The 12,943-nt window shown below is 36.1% G+C and overlaps 1 protein-coding gene across 5 annotated transcripts in view; it reads right to left on the bottom strand.

The window, feature by feature from the left end:
• Positions 1 to 306: 306 nt before the first annotated feature.
• Positions 307 to 12,943, bottom strand: part of SMOC2 (SPARC related modular calcium binding 2) — a 138,322-nt gene continuing 125,685 nt past the window's right edge. For 2 of the 5 annotated variants that reach the window (XM_050315997.1, XM_050316001.1), the window contains exons 10-13: positions 8,325 to 8,427; positions 7,140 to 7,414; positions 4,727 to 4,770; positions 307 to 1,970 (exon numbers count right to left, since the gene is read on the bottom strand). In XM_050315997.1, coding sequence (XP_050171954.1) covers positions 1,947 to 1,970; positions 4,727 to 4,770; positions 7,140 to 7,414; positions 8,325 to 8,427 — 446 coding nt within the window. In that variant the 3' untranslated portion in view covers positions 307 to 1,946. The remainder of the gene's footprint in view (positions 1,971 to 4,726; positions 4,771 to 7,139; positions 7,415 to 8,324; positions 8,428 to 12,943) is intronic. The other 3 variants (XM_050316000.1, XM_050315999.1, XM_050315998.1) reach the window with 3 other exon arrangements.

A 12,943-nucleotide genomic window follows, 5' to 3' on the forward strand; every position in this document is an offset into this window, starting at 1 on the left:
CAGCTCACAGTCCCATTGAGGGCAAAAGGTGTCATCTCTCACTTTGCAGAGAAAAGGCAAGAGACAAACGGAAATTATATGGAGACAGTAGCATCAAACAGTATGGCCTCAAAATCACTATTTTGAGAAAGCAATGGTATGAATAAGGCAAGAAGAGAATTCTATAAAGGGACAAGGAAAGAAAGAAGATTAACACAATGTGCAGCCATGAGGTTTCTTGCAAACTCCACGCAGTGGTGAAATCACCGTGTGTCTTTGCTTCCCAACATGGCTCACTATGTTGCAAAATAAAACCCACCAGCATAGTTTGATTACATATTGACCTTTAATCTATAAAGAAGATTAAATTCAAAGTTTAACAGTATTAAAGAATAACAAATACTTTTTAAAACAAAAATACAAGATAACACACAGATGCATCTTGGTTTCTCCTGCTGCCAAAGCTTGGAGTACATAATTTCTGGGGTACGATTCCATTGCATACAATGTTTCCTATCACTTCAGCACGTCAGAATTGAAATGAAACATTTTTATTTGCAAAAAAGCTTCACTGGGTACAAGTTCAAGTCAGGATGCTATTATGATTAGCTAGTCACATGTCAGATCCCGTTTATTATTTAAACAAACCAGAATGAAATCACTACTTGTTGCAACATTCCTGCCTTTCCTTGTCAGGTCCTAGATGCCAGCAGTCCATAGATGCCAGCAGTCCATCTACCACTGCATTGATCAACTCAGCTGCTTGTAACTCACAATTGTTCAAAAACAGTGCTTTTTTCATTTGGGTCCCCTGCCCTAAATTCATATCTGCAAGTTCTTATTCTCCTCAGACACAAATAAAAAAAAAAAAAAAAAAAAAAAGCATCTGGGGGAAAAAATGACAGAGAAGGTATGAAAACTTACGAGAACTTCTTTCAGACAGCAAGGAAAAAGTCTCAGGCAGGAGCTATGTGAGTAGCCCCTCCTGAGGACAACTGCTCATAATTTGTTCAGCTTTACCTCTAGCGGACCCTGAGGCAAGCTAAACAGTTGGTACGGCGTAGGGGGAAAACGGTTGAACCATCTGCTTGTTGTTCCCTGTCTGTATAGTACGATTTAAATTCTGACCCATATAAACTTTGTTCCTGCTTTGCACTGACCACAGAAATATGCTTTTAGGCCGAGGCCATACCAGACCAGAGATACATTACAATCTAATACACCTTACTACTTTTTGGTTTGCTGTACTAATAACCCAAGTGAAAGCAAATAGGAGAAAAATCCTACCAAAACTTATAATAAAAGGAACTTTAAAAATGGATAAAAGGATACATTTTTCTATAAGCATCCCAAGTAGAATAACTGGTTTTTTTAATCCATTAGTGGTTGTATTCTCATTGCATGATCTTCGAAAAGTCTAATAATTACAATTAAAAAAACCCAAACAAAATATTGCCACCGATGAAAAACCTGTTCAGTTAAAAACTGTAAAACCAAGTAAACAGCAATTTACATAATTCTCTCAGTCCTACAAACCTGACATTTTCAACACTGCTTGGACAAAATTGAGAATACAGTAGATTTTTCAGCATAACTCTAGTTAAATGATATTTTTAAGAAAAACGAGGCATACTATTGAAACCAAAATACATAGAATCAGGTTTCTATGCTACTGTTTACCAAAAAGTTATTTTCTAAAAAATTAATTAAATGCAAACTTTTACATCTCCAACATGTTTTACATATTTCAGATAACAAAAGAATACACATACATTGTATGTGATAATTTTTCAAAACTAGTCATTACATTTTCACAGATTAAAAAAAAGTCTGCTTAAATATTTCATTTCTACAAAGTGAATTTACATTTTTAAGTACAAAGTGCAAATACTACAGTTGTTTTTATTGCCTTTTGGTGAGGAAATCTCCCACATGTCAAAGAGATCTGCCTTGGATCAGTAAGGTGTTCACCCTTGCTTCTTAGAAACCTGCTGAAAGGAAGTTGGAAAAATGTGTGTCATTAATGATATTTTCAATTAATACAGTATAAATATCTATCTCTATTTCTCAAGAGTGTCCACATGCCACTATCAGAAGGCGAGTTCTGCACAAATATACATGGGGAACAAAAAAAAACCACTTCCCTTTATGGTATATACAAGCAAGGCTATGAGCAACATTTTTACTATTTCTTACCTACGGTCCCTTTAAATCTATTCCTGTTAAACACACAGTTTTAGCAAGTGCCTGGGCAAGTCCCTGGTGCAATATACCTTTCTATGGCATGTGATGTATAAGGAATGAGCTGCTGGCCAAAGTCTTGTGAACAACCTATAGTTTTGTTGTAAACTTTTTGCTAGGCTGCAAAACACCCTCTGGGTCTCACTGACAGTGTGTGTGTGCATGTATGTTGGACAGGATGGAGCTAAGCAAGGGAAATATGCCTGGCCACTACCTTAGTTCTCTCAGACCCATCATGTATTTGACCTCTTTTAGAACAATCCCAGCTGAGATTCAGTTAGCATATTAGTGTATTTTCTCTATCTGCTTTCAGTAAGCTCTTATGTGCCTGTACACTCACAGATGTGCACATATGTGGAAAAGCGTATTCAGGAATACACAGCTAAGCACACATAAGCATATATATATATATATATATAAAACTAAATTGATGCAATAAACCAATAGAAAATGAACTTTTGAGTGTGTGTCTCCTGAGTGGTGCAAATCTGATCACGCCCTCAGATGGGTGGTTTCCTCTGAGTGGCTCCCATGCTTTTCAATAACGTTTTTTCAAATGAGAATTTCTGTGATGAAAACTACCTTCTGCATTTGCACTCATGTATTGTTCAAGTATGAAACTGCCAACAGATGGTTTGCTTAGCCAGCCTTAATTTAAGGCTATCATTTGTCAGCAACAGCTCTTAAAACAATTGATGCTGAGTCAGCAAAATTATTGGACAAAATTAAAAACCATAGCTGTTCTAAGGACACTTTTATTACAGATTCTGCAGCTCAGGATCAGATTACAAGAAAGAGGAGAGGGCTTGTCATGCTTCAAGTGAAATGCACGTGCGCCAGTAATATAATTAAAATAAGCCCTTTGAATGTTTTTCAGTTCCGACAGGATAATAGTTTTCAGGCTGCCTTGTTTAAAGCCATAAGTAATTTGTGTGGAAAGCTGGAAAAATTAGTACCACAAACATTTGTTTAAACAAATAGAAACTTATCACATCCTTGTAGCTGTGAGAATATTTTATATTCCATCAAAGTTTTGTAGGAGGTCTCTGGTAAAACCCACAACCAATACTGAGCTTGCCTTAGGAAGTGTGAACCTAACATCAAACAAATGAGAGAAAAAAAGGAACAACTTGATGAACAATGATGAGAGGAAGATTTCTCTTGGCTTGTGGGGAGATTCACCTAGGGTTCCATTTCTAACAAACTAATCTGCCTTTATGATAGATGAGACAACATTTACTAGAACTATGGTTTTAGGATATTTTTATCCAAGTTCCTATTTTCATGGGTACAGGATCACCTTAAGCTGTTTTTATAATATGTTTACATGAGTATTTTTTAAACCAGTTCATAATTTACTGATGTTTTTGTGGGAATTAATAATTCAATTGCTCTAACTAATACGGTAGTGAGGTAAGAACAGTGTGAAGATGACTCTTTTACTAGACCATTCAAATAACTGGAATTACAAGTCCTTCTTCAGGACCATGCAAAAGTATTAGGAAGGTATGCCTATGCTGCCCAGAAAACTGAATCTTTAGAATTAATGATTCTAAAAATAGACACATGCAAATTTTTAACCTATTTTCCTGAGCTTTCACTTCAGTCCATCCTTTTCAAAATGTACCTGTCCTTCAATTAAAAACTCCACTTTTGTGACTTTTGAAGCTCTGAAAGCCTTGAGTAGCCAAACCTCCATGGATGACATACACTGGTGTTATTTCAAAAAACAAAATGAAGTATTTGCAGAAAATTGATACCCAAATCACAGATTATGTTGTCAGGACATCTGACATTTTATTTGCTCCAATCATTCTGCAGACCAAGCCAGTTTTAGTTTAAATGTACATTAGCAGACTGACAAAAATCCTAGTTCTTCAGCATCCTTTTGCTCACCCAGAAAAGGTATTTGAAAGTGACAGCTCTTTTCTCTACCCTAAGATTTTAAAAGGTGTTTAAAACCACCGTTTAGTAATTTAGTGAGGTTTGTGAAATGTACAAATTTTCACAGGGCATGGGAAATCCACAGCTTTGTTCACAAATAGTAATTTCAGTGAATGTAAGTTTATGTCTATAGTGTGACACAAAGAAAAATTGACAAAATTCAGTTAAAGCAAAAGATAAATGAAGACAAAGCATTGCACTTTTAAAGGCGTATGGGAATGTTATTGTTCTGGAATGCAGAAGACTCATGAGGGCTCAGTTACACTCATCAAATTATCATAACCTATATGTCAATTTACACTTTCCTAGGAATTTCCAAATGCAAGCCTAATCCACTTTACACATTATATACATTTACTCTGCACCTGGAATTGACTGATTCAGCTTTCCCTGGATAGAACTTCAACAAAATTTGTTAACTGGGATGCTCGTCTACATTTTTCTGGTAAGTGTGCAGAATGGCAGATTAATGTAGTTTTGAAGCCGAAATGTTAACTGCTAAAACCCCAAAACATCAGCTGGTCAAGGCAGAAATGGAGATCTTTCTCTCCCCAGTACTCACCTGCCTGTTGGATGAAGTGCTCTCAGTGTTGGTTTTAGGGGCGGCTAAAGGAGGGAAAATAAAACATTATAAATAAGGTTTGCAAGTTGCATGCAGCATCCCCCAGAACTGAAGATCTCATTCTGAAAAGGTATTTTTCGAGAGCAGCTTTCAATAAATGAAATAAAACATTTCAGATCATTCATTGAAATATCCACTTTTTTCTTTCCTAATACAGGCTTTGCCTCTTTCATGGAATTATATGAAAGTTAAATGTCAACATCTCTTGCCAGGTAATATGTGACATTTGCTTAAGAGATTGCATCCAGTCATTGTTGAGCATTTCAAACTTATTAAATCTTTAGTAGTAAATATAGTCTATTATTCCTGGTGAGAAAGAAGCATGGACAAGCAAACTGTCTGGAGAGCAATTATTTTGCTTAAAGACAGAGTACAGAAACAGTTCTACAAGCCAAAGACATTGTTCACATTTAAACTGTAAAGCTACAAGATTATCATTGTTTTTTTAAGTTTCTTAGCAACTAAGTCCAAGACAGTACTCAAAATGGGGAAAAAAACCCCAATAAGCTTCATGAATCTGCTGGCCCATTCAACCTCACAAGCAAACTTCTGAGACTAGGGAAGAGCTTGCTCTTTTGGTTTTCCATGTTGGTTTGTGAGTCAAACAAGCTGTAGTGCGACAAGGGGGAACAAAACTGGACCTTGAAAAATACTGCAGCAACTAGTACTCTGCTCACCAAGCATGCTTTACAACTCTATGGTTTTTATATTGCTTCAAATGGTTCTCATACGAGACACCTGGGAATCAAATAAAATAATACAGAACCACCTCCTTGTCTCAGCTCTCACACCTTGAGTAATGGAGTCTCATCTTTTCCTAGAAATATAACTGTTGCTGCAGTGAAGTGCCAATTGATTTTTTTTTTTTGGTGCAAGTGAAAGGTTTATCAGAAAGGAAATTTTAATTATCAAGCACAAGAAACAAAACTGAATAATGATATTCCAACAATACTAATTTTTATTGTCTTGTCCTTAAAACTATGTATTTCCAGTAAAGCAACCCAATGATTTTTAGAACTTTTTCCCAATTGAATGCCATTAGTTTTTCAGTGTCAAAGTTCTGAGATATTTTTTTCATTCCAAATGTTCTCATTATTAAATAGATTTTTTTAGAAGATCTGTTAAAAAACTGCTGCTATGGTGAATGTAATTTTTACTTCAGCCAAATTTCTGCATGATCTTCATATGATTTCATGCATCTTACAACTTTCATTTCCAAAACAGGCAGTTTATCCTGATCTTTGAGGGTTTTTTCACTGGAATACACACTGAAAATACTGAGATTTGCCTTCAGTCTTGCTACGGCTTTCCTTTACCTTCTGGACAGTGATTTTGGACCCAAGTTTTATTTAAAATAAGCTCAAGCAGTGTCTGCTGCAGAAGGACAGAAGCATTTAACTTTCCACATTTATAGCATAAAGATAACAACAGTCTTCCACCTTCATATAAATTTTTTTAACCTACATAATCTAAGTGAAAATTGCAAGGTATTATTATTAGGTCCACAAAAAAAAAGTGACAGAAAAAAATTATGGGTTTGATTGATACTTGCTTTGAGAGATCTGTTTCTGTGAGCCATAGACAGTTTACTTATTAGTAAAATGTAGAGCTCTTCTGTCTTTCTGCTGTATTCCCTTTCTGGACTTGAATAAAACCAATGCCACCTTTGTTTTACTGTCCTCCCTTCATTTTAAGGTACCAGACAAATCAATTTGCCTATAATAATTGTTCTACATCTTCTTAAAGTATGGGAATCTACTGTTGTTGTTTACAAATTTTTTTTTTAGATTCTTCTTCATTTTCAGGAATTGCATGATTGAACACTGCAGGGACTCTTATACTCCGTAGTTAGTTGTTCCCCTTTCTACGACTTTGGCAGCAAGGTAAGGTGGTTATGTATCAGCAGTTGTTCCACCTGTTTGGCAGATGACCACATTCCTTGCTGTATCTCTAAACCACATTTGAGAAATGAGAGGTCATTAGTAAGTTCAATGACATGCTCCCTTCCAGCAATCCAAAAAGCACAGGTGTGATACTTCCATTCTTTCAGAACACAGTACTGTAATAAAATGGAACTGTTTTTTGATGACTGTTAATGTTATCATATCCTCTGAGGTTTCCTACTGTGATACATTTAATGGTCAGAATCAACAGGAAGTTTTTGATTCTACTGGAGCAATGTGATGATTTGCCTACACAGAAGCAACTTTCCTGCCATCTGCCCTTAACAACAGCTGCATTAGCTACAGACAGGTGTATTCTTTTATTTTGTATAATTCTGGCACTTATAAATACCAGGCTTCATCAGCTTTGAAAGTTGTAGTGAAAAAAGACAGACAGAAAAGTTTCTTACTATGGCGTTTCTTTGTTTCTGTTTTACCTTCTTCTTTTGTTACTCCCAAGCAGCCCATTAATTCCTGAACTGACAGGGACTTATCGTTGTTCACATCGCAGTATTCCACAAACTTCTTCACACATTTTTTGGGCTTTGATTTCTTTCTCAGGAATCTCTTAAAGGGCTTGATTTCTTTCTTGCCAATATCACCACTGGAATTTTTATCCAGCTGTTTGAAATACCAATGGACCACTCTCTCTTCCAGAGTATGATTTGGATCAGGCTCTGAAACCCTGAAACAGGAAAAAAAAAAAAAAGAGTTGAGTCTTAATTCTAAGATACATAAACCTGGGTTTATGCCTTTGTTTCAGAATAGTTACATAACCATCAGATGTATTGTTACATAAACCTCCCTACTTTTGGACACTAACTTCTTGTAGTAAATCCCTCTTTTTCCACTTTGGCCAACTGTAGCCTAAATTTTACACTAAGGGCTGGAATCTGCATTTAGTTAACTCTCTGAAATCCTGTTGAGATCAGCACCACATTGGGAAACAGTGCTTTCCTCTTTAATTTTCTGAAACAGAGAAAAATGAAGAGAGAAATCAAAAAGGAAAAGACAGTTTCATAGACAACAGATGCGTTAAATGTGTAAAGTAATCAACAGAAATAGATCAACAATCAGCATCGCCAAACACCTAGGCTCTAATTACATGATGGATGCTTTTAGAGATAAAACACCTAAAGGTATTGAATTACATGATAAGTTATAACAATAAATGCCATCTCCTCTTCAGATGGTAAACAGCTGACCTGCAGATGCCCAAAGTTTGACAGCATTTATGCATTTTTAATGTTATCTGTGACTGTTGGTAGCAATGACTTCTTTTGCAAGCAACTAGGCTTGCATATGAATCAGGAAGGTTACACACAAACATTCATCAAATAAAGCCTAGAGGAGAAAAAAACCTGACAGACAGTTGCACCAGCAGCTACAGATAAACTCTAATGTGTGCTGCTGAAAATTCCTCTATCAAGTGCATCTCTGTTTAGTGGATATAATCCACAGTGATAACTTTGAAGTAGTCTCCAAGATAGGTTCTTGGAAATTTACTCTTTGTGAAGGCTTCTCAAACCCATCAACAATTCATTCACCACTGCCAGAATCCTTTTAAAGACACACAAAAAGGATCTGAAACCCACCGGCTAGAAGACAAGGATGGATCAGAGACTGCGTGCACCATATCTGTGGACAATGCATCCAAAACACTAGTCAGGAACTCATTCTTCTTGGCCCCAGGACAACCTAGAAAACCAGAATTTTTTTCTTTTCTTGTTAAGTGCTTATACAAAATTTATATTCCAAGAATATTTCAAACTTAAAGATAGATGTGACTCCATGTACACAAATTTCCATAAATTGTGAACAAGTTCATAATTCAAAGACATGCACCTAAATTCAGGTACATATCTGTAATAGAGCAGGAATAAACAAACAAATACTTGTACTCAAGGAAGTGGGAGTCTGTTTTGCATACCTGGAGTTCCTTTCTTTCAATTTTGGACATTATTTTTCCCCTTTTTTGAGATATCTTTATCATTGGTGTCGTATTTTGAAAATAAAAGCTTTTAAACAACTGAAATTTGTACATGACACAGACTGTTTGAAACATGGACTTAGAAGCTCACAGCACAAGACTTCTTTCAAATTTCTACTTTTGCTCCTCTGAATTTCCGCTGCCTTTCTCAACACACATTCTTTCAGTGCATTGTTTTTCCTCTCTGTAAAACGACAGTCAACTCCTTGCCTCGTTCCCTTTTCTCTTGGACAAGACCGCTACAATGCACCTAGCCCAATCAGCTGCTGTTAGCTGGTACTTCGGTTAATACTGAGGGATCCTATGGTGACACTAGATCATTCTCACAACTACATTCTCAACGCTACAAAGTTTTTCTCTGAAAGAAACTGACAGCACCTTTCAGATACATAATACATCAGATAAACATATACTGAAAGATCCCCTCTTGGAGCAGCACAGCTGGAGCAGATAAATTCCTCTGACAAGTGCATGGATGTTGACACATGGAGGTTTGCTTATACAGTCCACCTGTTTCCTCTTCCCTAGAGCCCTGAGCCAAACACCAGGTCATCCCTTAGCCCTCTAACAGCTGAGTTAAACTCTAGGATGATCCATGATCAGTGACACAGAGATTAGCAATTTGAAGCTGGAGTCCATGGCAGAACTTTCAGAGACAATTCTCTGCTGGCAGCCACTTACCCACAGTTCTGTTCTCAAGTGAACAAGGGAAATACTTTGAAGTGTTGTGGATAAAGATTACTCAGCCAGTAGGGATTTGTTATTTTATTACACTTCTCAGCAACCTCTGGAGCAGGCAGCAGGACTATATGAGCCTTGCCCAGAAAATTATTTTTTTAATACATCCCACGTTAATCAAAGGAAATAAACCTGTGTTATATTAGCCCTTAGTTGTGTTGCAGTAAGAATAGCTCAGCTGTTATGTACAGCAGGAGCACCCACTCTACATATTATTGTCTAACACATTCATGTAGTTATAAGTTCCCTGTCTCTTATGTGTTTGCTTTTCACATCAGGGACATTTTATTCCAGTAACTGTAAAAGGTGTGTAACAGGAATTTACTGAAGCAGGTTTCACGGCACTAAAACGTACACATATGAAACCAGTTGTCACTCTCTTAGATATGTTCCTCTTTCCTTAGTCTTTAACCAGTGTGGGGTTTTTTCCTGTCACAACTGGAAAAAAAGAGGAGAAAGGAAAAACAAAACAAAACAAAAGCCCAACAGCTATGGCTATAAGTTTGAGTTTAGTGAAGCAAGCACTTGAGCTTTCTTTGTAAGGAACAAAAGTGAGAAGGGTGGTAAGAGATTAATAAGTAAGGACAAAAGACTATACCAACAAGTTCCTGGTAGCATTCAGAGCGTAATTTAAAAGCATATTCTCTAGTGCAAAGAACTTGCTATTAAATAAAGTTCAAACTCTGTAACCATGTAAATAAACTATGCATTATGATTTAAATAAGGTCACGTAGCTTTGCAAGCCACAAAAGCACATTTGTCCAGAGATGAGCAGGCAGATGCCAAGAAGTTTGAATCCAGAAGGCACATCCAGTTGTGTTAGCATGCATGAAAAAAGCAACTAAGTCTCTGAGCAACCTACTGAGCTCAGTATTGCTACCAAGGATAGCACTGTGGATCAGAGCTGGTTCTCTTCAAAAGACAGGCAAAAAGAAGTCTGTCTGAGGCTCTCCCATATAGACCTATCTTGAATGATGTAAGTTTTATCCATTTCATACTGGAGCTGTGTTACCATCATCAGTCAGAAGCCTGAATCCTGCTACAAACATAAGCTGTGAATTAATACAGGACTCATGGAAAATGCAGGAAATAAGATCTCAGCATGTAACAATGCATCACAACATTGAGAAATGGCAATTTGACTTTTTCTTTATCTTTTTTTTTTGGATAGATAATAATGTTAATACCCAATTTGATTTAGGAGCTCCACCTGAATTTTTCATGTTATTTAAGAGTGTATTTCTGAAACATCTGGAAGAAAGAAAAACCTATGCTTTAGGTAGTTTCTACTGCTCTCCAGGGAGCTGCTGAGTGTACATATGCTACAGATGTAGAGATCAAAATCCTGACTTGTCTTGCTCTTTATGAGATACAGCTAGGTAGGGGAAAGTATCAACTTCTAAATTCACAAGAAGTCACGGGAAGAAAATTCCACAGTTTAAAGCCTGTCTTTGACAATTTTCCCTAAGAATAAGAATGGTTTCTAAATGCGTATTCTGTAAAGTTGCAATAGCAGCTAACAGCAATAGAAATCTCACAGAAAAGAAAAATTGCTGTTAAAATAAACACAATCAGTTGCTGTGAAACATTCTAAATTATAACTCTACTACGTAACGTAAAATGACACCCCACAAAATCCTCACCAGTTAAACACAGAGAAAATATTCAGTTCTCCCAATTACAATTTTTGCTGATGTGTGGGCAATCACACAGCAATTTACCTCACAGTGAAATCTCTGTTCTTTGCAGGTGTTATTAACTCAGACTAATTCTCTGGAGGTTTCACACTGAGCTTTAATTTTCAACAAATCTGTGGATGAGCTGGTAAGACTGGAGGAGCTTTAGCTTGATTGTAATGAATAATTCACTCTTACAGGGTTAAATACAGAAAATGAAAGACTAGTCTCTTATGGGAATCTTATGCTTCTCTCTATGGTTTATACTCTTCAGTTTCTTTTGCAGCTGCCTGTCCTATGTGGATTTGACAGCTTACATAAATAGTAATTTGTTGTTAAAGGATGGAAGTTGAAACCACATGGAGTTAACCTATGGGTTCAGAGATGTAGAGTGGAGTGTTTGCTCTAAGGATAGTTTTACCCGGAGTATACCTTAGACCAACAAATACATACAACGCATGATAGGAATACACAAACACCTCATTTCAACTATAATATAAAGCAAAGCAAAGAGTCATCATTATGCATTATATACCTCAAATGTACACATCTCACCATACATATAACTGCTTTTAGTACTAAGAATGGACTTTTAAAGTTAAATTTGTGGGGAGGTTTTCCATAAACCTTTTAAAATATGCACCCAAATGCCTTTGAGTTCCTTGCTTTGTCCATAACAATCTATGACTGTCAGTCTTGGAAGATTATCTATTACAGAACCTCTGAAGCCATAGCTAGATGAGCATTTAGTTCATTTCTGTAAAAATGGGAATACAATAGATAAGATTAAGCACTTTAAAAGGGATTTTACATCAATCTTCCTGCAAGAGAGGAAACTGTCTTCAGTCAGTCACTCAAGTTACTAAAGGCATGACAACTTCCAATTAGAAAATCTAAAGCTTTTTTATTCCCTATTTGTTAATATAAACATCAGGCTTAGCAATGATCTTAAATACAATGACCATTGAAATACCTCTGAAAACTGTAAATAAACAATAAAACCAGAATGATCATAACTATTCATGCTTCTTTTGTACCTTTGACTTCACTGAAAAATAGTGATATACAGAGAGAAAAGAATTTAACAAAGTTTTTCAGTGTTGCTGGTTATCCTGTGAAAATTGACAATACAAGGAAAATATTTTTTTCTTGGGCTTTTATTCTATACACACATATGTGTACAGTTCATGAGTTCATTTCTATTGATCCATATGAACCACAAGTTTGTGTTTGTCTAGATATGCTGAGAGTTCTCCTCATTTTTCCTGAGCTTTTCTCTTTCCTGAAAAAAAAACCTTCAAAAGATGAGCCTAAAAATCATTGTTTCAATAGAGTGAGTGCTTTTACAGTTTTATTTAATGTTTGGACTCTGTGACCATAGAGGTCATTTCCAGTTTTAACAATTCTATGATTCTATGGTTCTATGGCTCATTACAGTTTTTCCCTCACTACAGCTCCTGGTAACCTCTCACAGACAAAACCTATCTACCTCTTAGTCTTTATCCTAAATGGGTTGAGGACATAATAATTTCTCTGTGTTTTCATCCCTCAGATATTACCTTTTTAAAAAAATTTTATTTTATTTTTTTCCCTTAAATATTCTTATTATTTTAAATACATAAGCTCAGAACCAAATATGGTTCAGCTTTTATATGTCCTTACCCCAATTTCAGAAATAATGAAATGGAACAGAATAGATATTAGCTGTAGGGGAGCTACAGATCCATTGCCTTGTAGCCTCTGACCTCTATGTCTTACAGGGAAGAAATACTATTTCTTGAGAAGGGTAGGAAGCAGATTTCAGTTCCTA

This window comes from Myiozetetes cayanensis, unplaced genomic scaffold, assembly GCF_022539395.1.
Source record: "Myiozetetes cayanensis isolate MyiCay16 unplaced genomic scaffold, myiCay2020 scf2-11, whole genome shotgun sequence".
NCBI lineage: Eukaryota > Metazoa > Chordata > Aves > Passeriformes > Tyrannidae > Myiozetetes > Myiozetetes cayanensis.